Source organism: Eptatretus burgeri, chromosome 10 (genome assembly GCF_056783735.1).
Source record: "Eptatretus burgeri isolate ZD-2024b chromosome 10, Ebu_testis_v1, whole genome shotgun sequence".
NCBI classification, from domain to species: domain Eukaryota; kingdom Metazoa; phylum Chordata; class Myxini; order Myxiniformes; family Myxinidae; genus Eptatretus; species Eptatretus burgeri.
The window spans coordinates 8,881,865-8,901,740 of record NC_140970.1 but is presented as its reverse complement, the minus strand read 5'-3'; the positions used below and the strand labels follow the sequence as shown (position 1 = coordinate 8,901,740).

Sequence of the window (19,876 nt, the reverse complement as noted above, 5' to 3'; positions counted from 1 at the left end):
ACATATAGTGGTTGCAAGGGAGTTATTACATTAATATACGTGTAGATAGTCCCTTCCCTTTTGTCTCGTGGGGCAACGGGGGCGTGCGTTGCGAGGATCTCATAGCTAGGTTTGCTTACATCATTTCTTCTTCATTTCATTTCTAACTTCATTCCTACTCTTCTTTTCTGATTATTCTTGAGGTAAATCTGAGCTACGTGCACACTTCGCTGTGAGATGGGTCCTCAGCAAAGGCAAGGCAGGCATTACGCTGGACACCCCTCCGTAAAAATCACAGCCCGCCAAACGCACGCACAGCGGTAGTTTCCACCCAATGGACAGAAAGCACACTCAACACGACGCCCACGCTGCATGGAACACATACCGAGGAGACGGAAGAAACAGCATCGTAAATGCTGGCAACTTTCAGGACACACGCGCCTGCGAAGATACAGTGATACTTCAATCTAACTTCTGCGGTGGAGGGGCATAGAAAAGGCGCTCAAACACCACATGAACATCAACAGCACAAAGCTTCCATCCTCAAGCGATCCCTCAATCGAGGCCGATAATAGAAAAACAACAACTACGCCACGTTGTACAGAACACAAGTGTGCAAGACACTAGCGGCTCGTTCTGTTCAACCCATTTCTGGATTCCATTATATAGGCATCTTCTTTTTCCATTATATCGGCATCTACTTATATCTATATTTTTTTCATTCCAAACCTCAATCTGGTTATTATATATCCGATCATTCCCCTCAAACCCTGACACTGATTGGTGTTGGCACCGCACACATGGTGGCAAAATCCTAACGAACACGAGCGCTGAAAACGTGGGGAATGGCGGATCTGCGCGTACTGTATGAAATGTGTTTAATGGCGGGCAAAGCACATGCAGCCCATGATACTTTATCATCGTGCAGAACGTGGCCCAAATAACACTCATGTTTGGTCGGGTCGGTGCATAGGGTTACAATGACATCTTACCATCGGTCTTCATTCACCACGACGGCAAAAAATGTCGCCCGCGGATGGCAGACATCCTCTCGCACCTCCGCCTCAATGCAGCTGCTTCCGGGCAGAGGCGTGCTGCGCAGTCCGGATCGCTCGGCCACGTGACACATCATGGAGCAGCCATTGATCAGCGCTAGTCTGAGGTGCCCGGGCAGGCATACGGGACTGACGCCACACTCGGCCGGTCGTCAGGGCATGGCCCGGGGGTTCTTGCAAGGCAATTCATGACACGGAGTTCAGTGTGGGCGATTCGTATCATGGGGTCGGATTCGTCATGGGGTCGGAGCGAGACATTTTTACGGCTCGGGGTCACATTGCCGGAAGTGGAATGTTGCTGGTTCCGGCCATCGAGGCCGGGCCATGCGGGGGGGGGGGCAGGAGCCAATCAGAGCACCCAATTCGGGTGACGACGCGTCGCTTCGAGGTTCCCCCCACCCCCCTCCGCCCCATGCCGCAGGGCCTATAAAGGTGGGAGCGGGGCCGTTCGTGCTCTCTCTGCCCTGCCTCTCCCGCTTAAGCTGGAATTCGACTCCGCCTTCTGTCATCATCACTTCGACTCCGCCTTCTGTCATCATCACTTCGACTCCGCCTTCTTTCATCATCACTTCGACTCCGCCTTCTGTCGTCATCGCTGGACTCCTCCTCTTTTCCGCCCACACGATGCTGACTTCACCCACCCACCTGGTCCCGTCGACCACACCAAACACTCGCTCTGGGCTCCACCCTCCCAACACAAGCCGCTCCTTCACGCCCTAGGTCTCGACACGAGCTGCCCGAAGCAAGAGACGATGCGTCAGCTGTCAGGGGGGGTACCGCGCCACAGAGCATTCCCCCCAAATGTATTGGTGGCGCATTCGGGTACCGCGTATCAATTATACAAAGGTACCGAGAGACCGTATCTTCAACTCCTCTCCTGTCTTGCTTCAATTCCTCTTCATCAGGTTTTCTCTCTGTGTGTGTGTGTGTGTGTGTGTGTGTGTGTGTGTGTGTGTGTGTGTGTGTGTGTGTGTGTGTGTGTGTGTGTGTGTGTGTGTGTGTCCTGGCGCCTGTCTATATAAGTAAGCCTGCAGAAGATTGTTATATTATTTTCAGGCTAGGTCTGTTCTGCGACCGCTTTCATAAGTTGCTTGTTTATTGCCGCACCACACCTTTCTGCCCTATCTCTGCACAACACACCCCACTAAATCTATTGACTGTACCACATACCTTTCCTCACCCCATTGTAAATATATCATGATTAGAAATGTTCCCTGCTCGTTTTTATCTTTTCCTTCATTGGTCCAGCATGGTCTGAATCTTAGCTTTGCCGGGACTTTATTCCCAACAATCCATCCCTTTTAGCCTGTATGTCCATGGCAGTGTCGCTCGGCTGCATCCGATCCGGTAAAGTGATCCGGTCCGGTAGAGTGATTCGGTTCGGACAAAGCGTACCGAGGGCGTGTTCCCCGGTAATTAAATCATGTGGATATTTTAGGTAACCGGATTAACGAGACGGAGGACCCTAAGTCAGGTGGATGAGTTATTGGCATCCACGGTCGGTTAAGCGACCCGCCACATCACGGAATTATCAGTTTGCGACGACCTACAATTCCTGGGAGTCTTGTGGGAGCCGAGATAGCTTCCCCCCTAGTGGTCTTATCACCCGATCCCCGGCCCACAACAGTTTAGTGTCAGGAGTGGTACGGACCCCAAAAATTTTACAGGATTCGAACCCGCAACAATTTGGTATCTGGAACGGGATTTGAGCCATGGTTGTGCTAAACAACCCCCCCTCCCCCAGAAATGAAGAGCAGGATTCAATTATTAGTGAATTATCGGTGCAGACCATGGTGGACCAAGACTAGCTGGTTCAGGTGGGTTTTGAGATAACAGTGTTGGAGGAGTCCGTGGCTCAGGACAACAGTTTTGAGGGAGATCATTCCCTCCAGCCATACCCAGAGGTAATGGGGGCAACCGCGTCTATAACCGCGTCTTTTGTCAGGTCAGGTTCGATCTGTGACCTGCTACAGGTACCATGTAAACCTGTACTAACCTGTTCCATGGTCGGGTTGTCGGCGACTAAACCGTCTCCCCCACCAGGTTTTCTGGTGAGGGGGGTGTTTGGATATGGACACCCAGCAGGATTAAAAACAAAACCTGTCAAAGGGCGGAAGAGCTCCTTGTGAGCCAACGGCCATCCATATCTAGTGCCCAACTGTGTCTGCAGACGTCCTCCTGCAGTTGGGTTACTTCTTATTAGGAGGTTGGTGGCAGGATTTGCACTCCAGCCATCGTAAAACCCTTCATTCCGCAAAACGCAAAAACGCAAAAAAATCTGAAAACCCACTCCGTGGGAGTACCTCCTGTGCAGCTTCCCTTCGCAGGGCAGCTCACCGGATGACGGGATTGGGGCAAAGCCTTCGGGACCCCCAATCTTTGATAGGAGGGAAACCACGGGGTAACATCCCTGGGTCAGATTGCGGGAGAGTGTGTCGGAGTGGTGCTGAGGTGTCGTCCACCAGACGGCGGTCTCCTTGGGTTAACCTGAGGCGGTCCTTTCGGGTGGGTGCCTGGAATGTCCTATCCCTAAGAGAGGATGATCACCTGTCTCTGTTATCATCTGAGCTCAAGCATTTGGACATCGGGATTGCAGCTCTCTCTGAGGTTCGGAGACCGGATTGCGGCGAGATAATGGTGGGTGGTTACACCTACTATTGGTCTGGTCGCTTTGATGGTTACCATACCCAAGGAGTTGCTGTAGCTGTGTCCAATAAGCTGACCCCAATGATAATTGAGGTAACACCGGTCAACGAGCGTATTATGAGATTAAGGATTCGTCACTCCTTAGGTGTCATTTCCCTGGTCTCTGTTTATGCTCCGACTGAGGTGAGTGATCTCACCGTGAAGGATGCATTCTACGCTACACTCGAGTCTGTGGTTGATCAGTGCCCCAGACGAGATACACTTCTAGTCTTGGGGGATTTCAATGCATCGACTGGAACTGATAGGGATGGTTATGAGGTGTGTGTTGGTCCCCATGGGTCAGGAACTATGAACCAGAATAGCACTAAGTTCCTTGACTTTGCAAGAAGTCATGGACTTAGGGTGGCTGGTTCATGGTTTCAGCGCCCACAAGCTCATCGCTGGACTTGGTATTCCAACGCTGGCGGTGTGGCAAAGGAGATTGACCATGTCCTCATTGACGGTCGTTGGAGGATGATCCAGAACTGCAGGGTCTACCGGAGTGCTCAGTTCCTCAATACTGACCACAGGCTTGTTGTAGCAACTCTAAAGCTGCACCTTAAATCCTGGAGAATGGTACCATCCCAGCCTAGGCTGGATGTTGCCAAGCTCAGGGATGAGAGAGTAGCTGAGGAGTTTGCGAACAGGCTGAGTGGACACTTGGGGGGTCTGGGTGCTTTGGGGGGTCCTGAAGAGTTGTGGAGTGCCTTCAAGACCACCATCCTTGATGTTGCCGGTGGATGTCTTGGAACTCACCGCAGGGCAAAGAAGAATTTTGTCTCTCAAGGGACACTGGATACCATTGACCAGAGTCGCAGGGCCAGGCTGAATGGCAGAGCTGAGCTGTTCAGAGAGCTGAGGCGTAAAACTGTACGTGCACTGAGGGTGGACAAGGAGGCCTACGTGCGAGGAATCTGTGAGGGGGTAGAGCATCACCTGTGGACAGGTGATTCTCGTCCCGCTTACAGGGGAATTCGCGCATTACGTTTATCCAAGCCCATCCCTCGGAGCACTGCAGTTCGAGCAGAGAGTGGTAGGCTCTTGACAGAGGTGTCTGAAGTGAAGGCCCGCTGGGCCGGTTACTTTGAGCGGTTGTACCAGGCTGATCCGCCATCTGTCGAGTTGGACGTCAAGGGTGTTACAATCCCTGTTGCTGACCCACGAATCAACTGTGGTCCACCTTCGCTTGTGGAAACACGGGCTGCGGTGAACCAGTTGAAACGGGGCAAAGCTCCAGGGATCTGTGGCATCCATGCTGAACTTCTCAAGGCTGGTGGAAATGCTGCACTCGTGTCGTTGCATGCAGTTTTGTGCTCTGCCTGGAACACAGGCATCATCCCAACTGACTGGAAGAGGGGCCTTGTTGTCCCTCTCTGGAAAGGGAAGGGTGATCGCCAAGACTGAACAACTACCGAGGGGTGACGCTGCTCTCAGTGCCGGGCAAGGTCTTTGCTCGGATAATTCTTGATAGGGTTCGCCACCATCTGCTTGAGCACCAGCGTCCAGAGCAGTCAGGCTTTACACCAAAGATGTCAACGATTGACCGTATCCTTGCCCTTCGTGTCCTCACCGAACGCAGACGAGAGTTTCGGCAGGGGCTGCTTGCAGCCTATGTTGATCTCTGTAAAGCGTTCGATTCAGTGAATCGGGATGTCCTCTGGAGGATTCTTGGTCTTCGTGGGGTGCCACCAAAACTGATCGATCTGATGTCTGAACTCTACTCTGGTTCTGAGAGTGCTGTGAAGTGTGGTGGTACCACCTCTGACTTATTTCCAGTTGTTACTGGAGTTCGTCAGGGATGTGTACTTGCCCCCACACTTTTCAGCACTTGTATGGACTGGATTTTAGGGAGGATGTCGGAGAGATCAAGTTGCGGTGCATCGTTTGGGAATGTCAAGATCTCGGACCTTGAGTTTGCAGACGATGCAGTCATCTTTGCGGAGACTTTAGACATCCTTTTGGGGCCCTCGAAGTGCTGAATGAGGAGTCGGAGCCGCTGGGATTACGGGTTTCTTGGGTCAAAACTAAGATCCAGGCTTTCGGTGACATCTTGGATGCTGCTGTCCTGTCTGTGTCTGTTTGTGGTGAGGATGTTGAGGTCGTGGAGAGATTCACTTACCTTGGCAGTGATATTCATGTATCTGCTGGCTGCGAGTCAGAGGTCAATAGACGTCTGGGTCGGGCCTGGGGAGTCATGGATTCACTGGATCATGGGGTGTGGCGCTGCCGGTACCTGTGCGGGAGGACGAAAGTCCGAGTCTTCAGGTCCTTGGTACTTCCAGTCTTGCTCTATGGGTGCGAGACTTGGACTCTGACCAAGGATCTGAGACGGAGACTTAATTCCTTTCGTACCAGGTGTCTTCGGAGAATCCTTGGCTATCGCTGGTCGGATTTTGTGTCCAACGAGCGGTTGCTGAGAGAGACTCTGATGAGATTTTTACCTGCATAGTCCGTGAGCGTCAGTTGCGGCTGTATGGAAATGTGGCTCGTTTTCCTGATGCTGATCCTGCTCACCAGATTCTCTCAGCGAGGGAGTCTCATGAGTGGAGGAGGCCAGTGGGCCAACCACGTGCCTCATGGTTGCAGCAGGTTGACCATCATCTCAAGGAGATGGGGATGGACCTGGCATCTGCCTGGGGGATGGCCAGACGGAGGCCCCTGGAGTACCGGCGGAAAGTGGACGCAGCGACGCGCTGTTCTGGCACATGCTCCCATACCTGACCTGACCTGGCGTCTATAACAATGCTTGAGGACCCCTGCATCAAATTTCCCTCATGGAGGACCTACCGATCCCTATCGGATCCACACCCGATCATAGCAGATCGGCTCTGCCAAAGCCATTGGATACAGACCAGTTTATGGAGATAATGAAACAAATGATTGAACAGATGGAACTGGGATGAAACCAACAGAGGAGTGATATGCAAACACTGAGAGGTGATATGCAAAAAATGGATGGAAATATACATACATTGAAGGTAGGTCAGGAGGAAATGAAGGTGGAGCTGGAAAAGGTAAAGGCGGGCAGCAAAGCTTGAACGTCGGGCTGGCAGAGGTAAAGGGCGAAATGAAAAACATGGACCGGAAAATGGTGGATGAGATCAATACAGTACGTGAGGAGATGAACGGGGTGAAAGAGAGTGTGGAAGGTGTTTGGACCGCGATGAAGACGGGTAAGGAAGAAGTGACGGATAAAATAATGGCGGTTGGATGAGAAGTGGATAAACTCGGACAGGGGATGACGGAAATAATAAAAGGACAAGGGCAATTAAAAGTGGAGATTGGGAAAAACACGAACCGATACAAAACTTAAAACAAGACCAGCAGGAAACAAAGGGGGAATTGGGGGCCATAAAGGACGAGTGTAAAATGAGACACGAAGAGATGACGAAAATGGTTAAAGAGATGGGACGGAAGGTAGAGACGAAGAACCAGGAAATGGGGAAGCGATTAAAGAAACACGAGGACGAGACCAATGAGTGTTTTAGCATAGCAAAGGGGGAATTATCAGAGACACAAAGGGAGATAGAATGGGTAAAGGATGAATTACATAAAGTGAAAGAGGAGCAAACACAAATGTAGGGGAAGGTAAGGGCCATTAAGGTGGAACTTGACTAGGTGAGTCCAGTGAAGATAAGGCTGGGTGAGGTGAAGCAGGTGCATGGTGCGAAAGGGTACATGCCAAGTTTAGTGGGGGCAGAGGCTCCGGGGTCCCTTGGGCTAACACAAGCCCCCAATGTGATTGTGCCGGAGTATGTGCAGAGTGCGAGTAATATGGCATGGTCGAGTGCACAAGATGGTGCTGGGCGGACATCGACCCAGACAGGGTTGACGAATTGTCCAGGCGAGTGGCTTGGGCTCCGCGGGGGTAGAGCACCGCCGGAATCCGGAGGGTCCGCCGCTGCATTTGTCCCTCAAGGACTGGTGAGTGGGGCTAGGAACCCAGGAGGCCGGCCGGTGCCGCTAGCTCCATATGCCGGAAAGACCGACTTGAGGGCGTATTTGGCCCAATTTGACCACGTGGCCAGGGGTCATGGCTGGAGCGCGGATGAGAGTGGGATCCATCTTGTGGCGGCACTGCGCGGCGGCTGAGGTCCTGACCACTATGCCCCCGGGTGCAATGACGTTCGCAGGCCTCCATTCGACCCTAAGTAATTGATTCGGAATAGAACAGCAGAGCAAGCTTGTTAAAGCTCAGCTCAGTGGAAGAAAACGGCAACCGTGCAGTGGGGATCGCGCATGCGAACATGGCAGCACCCTACCAGGAAGACCTTGCCCTGGATTATTTTATCCAAGCTCTTGCGGCAACCGACACTGGGGCCCTGCTGATGATATTTTGGCCGGAAAACCTCCAGAAGGTGGCTGACACTCGCCCAATGGGAGGCAGCGAAGCCGCCAGCCAGAGGGTACGAGCGCCATGCGATAACTGTCCGGCAGGTGGGCCCCGTGGACAGCCACGAGCCTGGGGCCGGGACTGGTCTTGGCACCCGAGCGGAGCTGGAGGGAATGGTCTGGGACGTGGTCGACCGCTGGTTGGCAGGGTCTGGACCATGGCAAATGGCTCGCAGGAGGACACCTGGTGGGCCATTGGTAAATACCCCAATTCGGAACAAAGGGGGGGGGGTGCAATTTGGAACATCAGAGGCATGCACCATACCCGGTGCTTTAACTGTGGATGAATGTGCCACCTGTCGCGGGAGTGTAGGGCCCCACGTCGGGAGAAACCCCGACCCACCAGACCACCAACTCCGCCCCAAGCAGACAGGATGAGCCGGCCCCTGACACTACCCCCCCCCCGCCAGTCCCAGGGAAACTCATGCGTGCTGAGCATATAGGGCCGTGTTCAGCAAGACCATATGGAAAAGAGCCCTCACCGGTGTGACAGGTCATTTATTGCGGCCAAATTGCCACTGTCAATTTGAGGATTAGGTGCAAAATTGCCGGCGTAGGGGTAGACATCGTTGTGGACACAGGAGCAAGCGCCACAATCATCAGCCCTGTGGTCCTTAATTTGAGTGTAGATGGTTGGGATGATATCCACCGTCGGCAGAATCATAGTTTGCAGCTAGCTACTGGGGCAACGGTTACTGAGGCCCATCATAGGGCGTGGTTTCATGATCCTTAAATTGGACTCACTTTTCTAAAAAAATCGAGGTTTGGGTGGCGGAGGTATGAGACTCATGTCTAATAGGGTTAGATGTGCTAACTGCCGGTGGTTGCAAAATCGACTTGGGTCGAGGAATCATGCAGATGGGTATTGAAGAGTTGCCGTTAGGGGGCATGAGCACGGATGAATAGGTGGAGCTGGAGGCTCCCAACTCCGTGATCATTCCCCCGGGTGCCGAGGTAACAGTTCCGGTATGGTGGCGGGCTCACCCAACCTGGCAGGGTCCTTGTGGCCTGGTCGAACTACTGGTGGGGAAATCGACCCCTGATTTAGTCGTGGGCCGCACCCAAGTGAACACTGAGGGGCCTATTGTGCCCGTCAGGGTAATTAATGTGAGCACGGAACCACACACTATTGGACGGGGCACAAAGGCGGCAGACTGCACCCCAGTGGTATAAGTCGCAGAGCTGAGGGACTATAACATCGAGTCAGACCGACCCCAGAGGGGATATTCAGAACATAGTAGGAATTGGCCTGATCCCATTTACGAGATCCCAAATCAGAGTAGTGCAGATTTAGAGGAGGCCCAGTGGAAGGCCTTACACAAACTGGTTGACCAACACATAGAAATCTTCTCCTTGTCACCTGAGGATATTGGACATATGTGCCTGGTGAAACATCAGGTCCACACCGGTGGGGCCTGGCCTGTCAGTCAGCCTGCTTGACAGCTCCCTTGGAGCAAGAGAGAGGAGGCTGATGAACAGAAAGAATAGATGCTCAATGCAGGTGTCATTGAGCCCTCAGGAAGTCCTTGGATGTCACCAAGATGTAGAAATGAAGTCTTTCAGGATTGATGCTATTTCCCACGATAAAGCCGAGTCTTTGGGTCTCACTCTCTCACTGCTGGCTGGTTGGTGGTCTTTGGTCTCACTGCTGGTGGTGCTGGCTGGTTGGCTGGTTCTGTCTTCTCCTAACTCCTCTTTGACCTTGCCCTCCCCACATTTCTCTGTCTGTGTCCCCCCCCCTCCCCCAATATTTCCACAGTGCACTCAAGGTTTGCGAGCAACCTACTTTCAGTAAAACTACAAATATCAAGAATTACTGCTCACCTTCACTCTTTCATTCCTCTATTTTCTTGCCTCTGTAACAAACTCCCACATTCCTTTTAATCGCACTCTTCCCTCCAGGTTTTTAAAACAGCTGTTCACCCCCATGTCATATCTTCCCCCATCCAAAACCTTGATCTTTTCTACCCCTGTTAATCAACCCCAAACCAACCTTCTTCAAATTCCCTGTTTTCCCTCCTGAAAGCTCCTGTAGTGTTCATCTTGTTCACCATATGGACTGTACCCCATTCCTCTCCCTTCCACAGATCTCCCAATGTCGTTGTTCCCTACTGTTGTGCATCCCTCGACCGCCCCTCTTGTCTCCTTCTCCCTTTGTTGAGACTCATATAAGAGCTAATACGCAGAACATATAACACAGTAGAAAAAAACATGTGACCTATCAATTATTCACGAACACCCTGGTAACATGCGTGTGAAGTTTCCCCTCGATCCGAGAAGATGATTTTTAAAGGTTTCTTCTTTTAAAAAATCAGAGCTGCCAAACCATGTGACCTATGACATCATAGCTGGAGAACTTTTTGTTCCTCATGGATAGGCGATCATACCTGCAAAGTTTCTCCTCGATCTGTTCAGCCGTTTCGGAGAAGAAGATTTTTATGTTAAAAAGAATGGCTGCCGAACCACATGACTGAGGAGGTCATCAATCTCACGCCCCAACCACCAACAATATAGCCCTAGATGATCCTCAAAAAAATATCATACTGATCGGATAAAGCGTTCGACGTATGCAATTATGACGTCATAAAGATGCCACTGATGACTTCATTAAAAAAAAAAATCACACTTGTTTCCCATGGGGAATACTTGACATTTTTCCTTGTGCTAAGTTTCAAATTTTTCCATGGAGTGGTTTCGGAGATTCAAACGCCCAAATTTTTTCCTTTTTTTCAATATACAGTAGCTGCTACACCACATGACCTATGATGTCATAACTGTTGAAACTTTCTACACGAGTCGTCGCACCTGTGGTGAAAATTTTATCTCAATCGGATAAGCAGTTGCAGGGAAAACAGAGAAAATTAGGATGGATGGAGGGACAACACAAAAATATAATGCCTCCGGCAATTCGTCAGCAGAGGCATAAAAAAATCAAAATTGTGTGTTAAAGCATTGACTATCTTATGAGAACATATTACCCTAATGGAAATATTTGAAGCAATCCTACGAACTCTCCACAGACCATTATGATGGATCAAAATACCAAACTGGCAAAGTGCAATGAAATTTAGGGGTTTCATTAACGCGTCTGAAAAGAGGAAAAGTGAGGCTCACCAATTATGCTAAAGTAGGATAAAGCTTTCTGCGCAGGTCCATGGAATATTATATGACCATCAGCGAGCAGTGTGAGTGAGTCAAAGAGTTTGAAGATGGAGTACCGAGGTTGGTGAATTGAAAAGATTATTGTTTTTCCGTTTCGTGACAACCTGCACACATCGGTCGTTGAGACATTTTCACATGCTGCTTCTGACAACATAGAGTTAAAAACGGTTTGATTTTTGAAGCAGAATAAAAACGAATACAGTCAATGTGCGAGATAGCCTTTAAAAGGATAAATTATAGCAAAATGCATGGGAATAAAGATGTCACTTTAACCTGCGTAACAGACGCATGACTGCATTGGCTGTGCTTGCATCAAGTCCTGTAGTTGGTTCATCCAAGAATAAGACCCCTGGATCTGTTATAAGCTCCATTCCAATGTTGGTTCTTTTTCGCTCGCCACCTGACACACCACGTATCAACTCTGTGCCGACCTGCTCTCAAACATGAGGATGGGTGGTGAGACCATTTTCAAATAACAGTCATTATTAGTCTAAAAAATAAACAGGATGGATGGATAGCATTGTCAAAATGATGTATTTTTGCTTGAAATTTTTGCTTTTGTTTTCATGTTATTTGTATTCTCATTTTGTCTGGAGAGCGAAAACTTTATACTTATGATATAATTTGTAAGTTTAATGCCCACTTTACTTATAAGGCAGGGAAAAGTCAAAATAGGTATGTGGACACCATGGAATGGATGGACAGGCCACACTTGCACACATGACAGATAAAGGGTTTGGAAGCCAACAAATTTAGTTGGAAAAAAGAAATAATAAATTATACAAGGAGCCATCTATTTTTATTGAATAATCAAAAATTGCAAAATATTTTCCTCCCCCCCACAATCAACTGACAACGATATGTTGCATTCCTACACCAGTCCGAACAATGCCCCCATCTCCCTGTAGGAAGTATGCATTTGAACTTCATCTTCACAAGTTGCTCGTGCATCCTTTGCTATTATCAAGATGGTAAAACAACCCAAAAGCCCTGATAGATCAGTGGTTCGATTCTGACCCTGACCGAATCATACCAAGATGAGAAATGGTATGTTTGGCTTTCTCGTTTGAGGCTCAGCATTTATAGAGTAGAGTATGAATTAACCCATCCCCACAACCCCCACCAATGTGGGGATAGTGGAGTTTCTCCAAAACACGATTATCCATGGTAGGTCTGATATTTGCACATAATTGGGTGAGCACAGTGTATATTGGTAAGGCTTTGTAATTCAGCGGCATTTCATTTATGGGTTCCTTGGTTGCCCTGCAGTTGAGCCCCATTGGAGAAAAGTGACAGTACAAACGAACCAAGACATCACGCAATCAATCACCAATCACAAGCAACCCTGTGTTTAGGTGAAAGTTATAATACACAAAGATATTCATGATAACATCATGGTAGGGTTGATTCGCCTGAGCTTTCTTAAGTCTAAGCAATGATTCTCGCTGCCAAAGTTTTCTATTTCATTCGCAGAAAGTGCCTGACATTCTGCATCTCAAATCTCCCCTGGCATCAAGTTTGAGAAGCGTAGTTTGCCATTTCAGGTCATACTCTGTCACAGAATGCAACTCGCTCCTGCCATCTTGCCATGAAAGTTGTTTACGCATCATTTTAGTCTTCCTACTCTCAGTGTTGAAACACACCCTTAAGGTCTCTTAAGTTAAAGCACAGCTCAATGTGACAACAGGACAGGGCTCGTGTTCCATACCATATTGAAAAGGCACTTTGACGTGCTGGTTTCATTGGTTTTGGGGCTTTGAAGAAGCCACAACTTGTGACTGCAAAATATGGCTAAAGACCTCATACGTAGAATTACTTGAGTGTTGAAGCTTTGCAGACTTCGAAAAAAAAGCATTGTAAAACAAATAATTTTAACCTAATCGGTTTGGTTCACTTAATGAAAGCGTTTGTTTGCAGCTACTTATAGAAGCTTGACAGATGAGTGTGTTAAACACCTACAGTTAAACACGTGATTGGGTGAGTTAAGGTTTGGGGTTGTTTTGGAGCAAATCAAGTTGGTGATTTGTACAAAACTGGTGTAGCCATGGGGAGAGAAAATGATCATAGAATTTTACAAATCCATACATGTTCATCTGATTTGCAAAAGGTTCATCTTTGAAGAGAATGACCGAGAACGGCCACTCGGTGGAATGCAAACCTGTGCCAGGCTGATTAGTTACCTTCGCAAACTTCGTTTGACGAAGGTATTGTATTGACCCCTGTGTATTTATTTATTGGTAAATATGTGTGCGGACAACATTGCGCAAAAACTGCTGGACGGATTTGCATGAAATTTTCAGAGATGATGTGCAGTTACTCAAGGACGCCAGGTGAAGCTTTTGGGAGCAATCAGATTAAAGGTCAAGGTCACGGTCACGAAAAGGTCAGAATCGTTTTTTTCGTCATAACGCGGTCAATTTTTATCCGAACGAGATAAAACCAACACCAAAATGTTCATTACTCAATTCTACATTCTAGGCTATGCCACATGAAAGTGTGGCGTAATTACCCGAGGTAGCGGTTGGGGGTTCAATGTCAAGGGGGTCACCACAAAGCATTTTTCATTGGGCAGCGTCGTGGACAACATTACGCAAAAACCACTTAGCAGATTGTCATGAAATTTTGTGGACTTGTTTGACATCATGAGAGGACAAATCGATTAGATTTTGGGAGCGATCGGATCAAAGGTCAAGGTCAAGGTCACAAAAAGGTCAAAATCGTTTTTTTGCGATTAAAGTGTCAATTTTGTTCCGATTTACATCAAATTAAGTACAAAATGTTCAGCATTCAAATCTCGATCCACTGATATAGCGTATGGTATAGTGTTTGCAACCCTAGTTAGTCTGTGGAAGTCAAAGGTCAAGGGGGTCACCAAAATGGAGTTTTTGATTGGGAAGCGTTGTGGACAACATTACACAAAAACCACTTCACAGATTGTCATGAAATTTTGTGAATGTGTTTGGCATCACGAGAGGACAAATCGATTAGATTTTGGGAGCGATCGGATCAAAGGTTAAGGTCAAGGTCACAAAAAGGTCAAAATCGTTTTTTCGCGATTAAATTGTCAATTTTGTTTTGATTTACAGCAAATTAACTCCTAAATGTTCAAAATTAAATTCCCCATCCTCTAATATGACACATGGTATAGTACTTTTGTCACCCAAAGCAGCGGTTGGGGGTCAAAGGCCAAGGGGGTCACACAAATTCACATTTATATCGGAAAGCGTTGTGGACAACTTAAGGCAAAAAAACAAAACGCAGAGAGGGTTTAATTGTTTTGGATTTGTTTGGCATCATGAAAGGACAAATCCATTAGATTTTGGGAGCGATCGGATCATTTGGGTGTAAACTAGAATATATCTCTGTCTCTAAACTGTGTGTCTGCTGATGCAACAAGGGCCATAAGGGCCCTACCAAACTTAGTTACGAAGTAAAATACAACAAACTTTCATTAAGGAGACTTGGTATAGTTTGATATGCACATCGCTTCGCTCATGGTTTAGTAAAAGGAGTTTTACTTTCTTGTTTAATTAGACGCCAATTAAAGTGACGTTTTTGTCCTTGCTCGGATTTGAAAACATGATCTACTTGATCCAGGTCGTGTCTGCGTGGTCAGTGACATTCGACCGAATCCGACCCTACATGCTAAAGAGTTCGGCACTCGGGACAACGAATCACCTAAAATTGTCATAATCGTAATAGTTCTAATAACAAAATCCTTTCACAAAATCTGGATCATGGACTTTAAATTTTCGAAATTCCCGAGCAGATTTAGTGGAATTTTAGTTCCTCATTTCACTCTCATGCCATGTTCAAACTAGTGGCTGCGGTGAAGGTATGCGCTCTACGAGTGCCCGTTCTAGTTTACGTTTTGTTTCCCACTGATAGGCCGGATCTGGATTAAACTAAAATTTAATCAGCCTCTTCTGATCACCTAACCAACTCATCCACCATGTTTTGTCCGAATCCGTCCATACCTTTTTTGAGAAATCCTGCTATATGTCGTTTTAGCCCTTGCTCAATGGTGAAGAATCACTTTAAAATTCTCGGATCCAGATTCTGATCTTCAACAAAATTGAATCACTTCTTCCTTGTTCCACATCAAACCTGCCCACCAAGTTTCATTTGAATCCGTCCCCATTTTTTTTCCAGAAATCCTGCTTATATGTCGTTTTCGCCCTATCATTCAATGATGAAGAATCACTTTAAAATTCTCAGATCTGCAACCGGATTCGGATCTTCACTAACATCGAATCAATTCTACCTTGTTACATACCCAACCTGCCCACCAAGTTTCGTCTGAATCCGTCTACAACTTATTCAGAAATCGTATTATGTCGCTTTTGGCCCCATCACCAATGGTGAAAAAATAAAATTAAAATAAATATACAAATCACTGAAAAATTCTCGGATCTTGATCCGGATTTGGATCTTCATGAAAATCTAATCATTTTGTTTGTCACATACCAAAGCTTTCCACCAAATTTCGGCCAAATCTGTCCTCAACCTTTTGAGATATTTTGTTCACAAACAAACAGAGACAGACAGACAAACATACGGAGACACAATCTCCATCCACCTTTTGTGGCAGAGGTATTTATTGGTACAATTGCTGGGAAATCATGGTCATACGATTTATCCATGCTTCATAAAACAAACCAGCCAACAAAAACGACACAAAAACCACCTGATCATGGGCCTGATTAAGTCCATGATTGACACCCACCTTGCTGTCAGCAACGACTGTAATGCCGAGCTCTGAAAGGAGTCTCTCCACACATTCTTTTCGTTCAGCCGATGAGGGGGAATTGGAAAGACGAAGAGCAGCTGAGAATGCCAGGTTTTCTCTCACTGTCAACGTGCCCATAACAACGTCATCCTGGGAAAGGAGATGGGTGGCAATTTCAAAGCTCACCATTGAGAAATAATATTTGACATTTGTCATCGTTATGATGATATCATAATGCTTAGGACATTGGAAAGGTATCCCGAAAGGATTGTGAATTCAAAAGTAACTGAAGACAGCAATATTAAGGATTTATATTCCAGAAAGGGCTGCCAGGATAGCTCAGAGGAATTTGCACACTCACTTTTGAGTTGACAAGCCTGGGTTAGAATCTCGGCACAGCTATATACTCTCACCATGGTGTTTCACAGACTGTGATGTATCGTTGTGTGTGTCATACCTCGTATAGACGTTACGCTGGGTGTCGCATCTGCTAGCATTAATTGGTGAAAGTTAAGGATCCCAAGGTGTTCCTTCGCAGAGAGTAGACGAGTCATCGCAGGCACCCGAGGCAGCAGTATTTCGGATATATATTCCAAGGTTCTGGTTATGACGCACCTTTCCACATAAATGCATGGCTATGACACATGAACTACTACTACTCGGTTTAACATCCATTGTTCTACTTGTGTGCCGATGTAGAGCGACTTCCAGGAATGTCAGGCATTATCAACTGGCTTTTCAAAGATTTAGGACAAAAATGTTCCCATACGATCCCACAGAATGATGGTAATAATTGGGACCGTCAAGGAAGTATAGTAATAGAGTCTAATAGTCGAGAAACTGGTGTAGTCGCTGGATAATGACCCGGTCACGATCAAACTGTTGGTAAAATAAACCCAGATGGCTCATTTATTACTTTCAGGGTCGGAGTGATCTGCCTGTCCGGTGTGGGCTCCTCCACAAATAAAACACAGGGGCAATACCGCTGGGTGCTCACCTGGTAGCAACTGGAGAAGATAACCAGGGAACCACTGGAAGGTGTGGATGACCCACAAAATATGTAATGGAGTAGAAAGTAAATACCTATGGATTTGTTTTTATATGCCGTGTACAATCTTTGGTACATCACGGGTGATGAAGGTTGTGGTCAAGTTTTATCAGAATTATGTGCGTACTTGAGAAGGAAGCAAATACCTCTTTTGGATGGCATTTATCACCTCCCCCCCCCTCCGCACCTTGTTGACTCCCTTGGAACCCGATGTTTTTAATGGTGTGATGAGAGAAATACTACAGAGTTGAATGAGAAGTCCTCTTTTTCTTTTGTGAGGAGCACAAAGCTGCACAATTGCATCGTTGGCTGAGGGCACGGCTGTCCCGCTGATGCAGTGCCCTCTGTATGTGGCGGTAGGAATTTGGAATTGTTCATGGTGCCGGCGATAGCTCGCCGACTAATCGCAAAGGACACCGTGGGATTTTTAATGGTCGAACGACTCATGCTGGCCAACAGACGGGATGCCTAGTTTCACGTCCATTTGAAGGACGGCAGTCACGACACACACATTGATGAATTCCCCCTGCTTTAAACCCAAAATCCAATTAGTTACCTTACCTGCCACTCCACAAACTCTCACTTTGGCTAACAATCTCGGATGTGGTACCTTATAAAATGCCGTCTTAAAGTTTAAATATACTATGTCCACTGCCTTTTCATCATCTACCCAATCAGACACTGCTTCATCGAACTCTCAAAGATATGTAAGACAGGAACTACCTTTGGTAAGGCCAAAGTCACATTTGCCACGGCGGTCGTGGGGTCTACAAAATCTACGGCCACTAGCAATTATAGGGTGGCCGCAGTATTTCCACGGTCACACAATGTAGCAGTCACATGTTATTTTTTTTTTTCGGGGAGCCGCACGGCGTATTTAGAAATTGTGGAGACCGAAAACGTGGGGGTGCCGTACGGTCTTTGATTTGATGTCGCACAGTGACCTTAGGGCGTTCCTGCGGTGGCCATAGAGTTTTCAAGGTAGACGCAAGGTGCCCGCAAGGCGACAAGGCGACCACAGGGGGGCCCTAAGGCGAACATGTGGCCAGACGGACGGTAACGGGTGGGTTCTTTTTTTTTTACCAGTTATTTTGTTTCGGCTTGTCGAATTGCTACGGCGAACGTAGAAATGAAAAAAGTTATAACTCCGCGCTATAATTCCACGGCGACCCTACGGCCTGTAAAATATAGCCAAACGGCGTAGGGCCACCCTGAGGCCACCACAGAAACTCTGCGGCCGCCACACGTATCTGTCAATTCAGAGAGCGTACGGCCGCCGTATCCTCGCCGTAGAGCAAATGTGACTTAGGCCTAAACCCATGCTGACTCCCTTTAATTAGTTTGTATTTATTAAAATGGTTTCTCATCTGGTCCTTAATTAATATCTCCAACACCTTCCCTACAACTGAAGCCAAACTAACAGGTCTTTAGTTTCCCAATTCTTCTCTGGATCCTTTCTTAAATAATGGTGTTACATTTGCTACTCTCCAATCCTCCGGTACTTGTCATGTGCTCGTTTTGGCTGAAGTACAATTTTACTGGGGAGTGTGGTGCTGAAGCTCTGCTATTTTCTGCATCTTGGACTGAGTACATACGTATATATGTATAGTGTAGCAGAATGAGAGTGGAAAATAAGATCCAGTCATCATTTGCTTTGCTTTTCTTTGCTCTGCTGTTTGAGTGCAGTGCAGTGCAATGCCATTGAATTTGTGTATCTCTTGTGTTATTTTTTTAATACAGCAAATGAAACTTTGGACTACATGTGACAGCTGATTGGATATCGATTGATCCAAGAACCTTGAGTTTTGTGATACCTTTATTCTTGGGGCTTAAAAATCAACTGACATAATAAAGGACTTCGTGCAATCCACATATTTTTTAATGTCAAAAAGAGATAAGTATATGGTGATGATGTGCCTAACAGCCACAATTATTCCCACCTTGGAATTGGCAAGGAAAGTTTTTGGCCAAAGTCTACCGTAAACCGTCTGGCCTGACATGACGTTCATCTAAGTCGGTTAGAGCAGGAAAATTAATTTGGCCAAGGTGCTGCCATTAACTCAGCTACTATTCAGGAAGGACGTCATCAGATCTTTAACACCCACCAACTAATGTAGGCAGACCAGATGCCTAGTATGATGTCCATCTGATGGACGGCACACACAATGCCTCGCCCTGCCTGCGAAACACCAGGCTGACATTATATAGGTGGGTCGAGATTATAATCCAAGTTGGACATCCAGTTCAGAGGCAAATAAGATTAGAATTATATTCAGGTTGAAAAAAACAAACAAACTCAAAAGCACTTACTGTATCTCTAGGTTCTGTTCTAGCATGTGGCAGCTTGGCTGCCAGGGTAGCTATCATTTATTGGAAGCACAGCTGTGCCCCTCTACCAGAACACTGGTACTCATTTAACCAACCTTGGAAGGATGACAGGCTGAGGCAACCCCACCTGGTGTATATTCAGCAGCCAATGGGGCTTGAACTCAGGTCCCTAAGATCCTAAGCCAGCCCCTTATCCATCAGGTTTTATCGCTAGGTGAAAACACAACTCAAAATGCATTTCACAAGAAGATGCCGGCAGATGTTATTTTCAAACTCCCTCACTACGACGGATGTAATGAAGTGTAAAACATTCACTTTTATGTTCTTAACTGAAATTAAGGGTGGAAAAGAGAAATTGTATGCTTTTGCAGCATGTGACTATAAGCCAAAATTGTCCTGAAATTCACACAAGCAAATATTTTTAGATGTTCAAAGTCAATTCTTCAAACAAACCATGACATATTGTTGTGGTTCTACAATACCGCATGCCTCTAAGAT

The 19,876-nt window shown here is 47.1% G+C and overlaps 1 protein-coding gene across 1 annotated transcript in view; it reads right to left on the bottom strand.

Moving 5' to 3' along the window:
- LOC147017924 (broad substrate specificity ATP-binding cassette transporter ABCG2-like) overlaps positions 1-19,876 on the bottom strand; it is a 226,472-nt gene that overhangs the window by 148,068 nt on the left and 58,528 nt on the right. The window contains exons 4-6 of the mRNA XM_085897017.1: positions 16,000-16,152; positions 11,547-11,704; positions 11,226-11,377 (exon numbers count right to left, since the gene is read on the bottom strand). Coding sequence (XP_085753143.1) covers positions 11,226-11,377; positions 11,547-11,704; positions 16,000-16,152 — 463 coding nt within the window. The remainder of the gene's footprint in view (positions 1-11,225; positions 11,378-11,546; positions 11,705-15,999; positions 16,153-19,876) is intronic.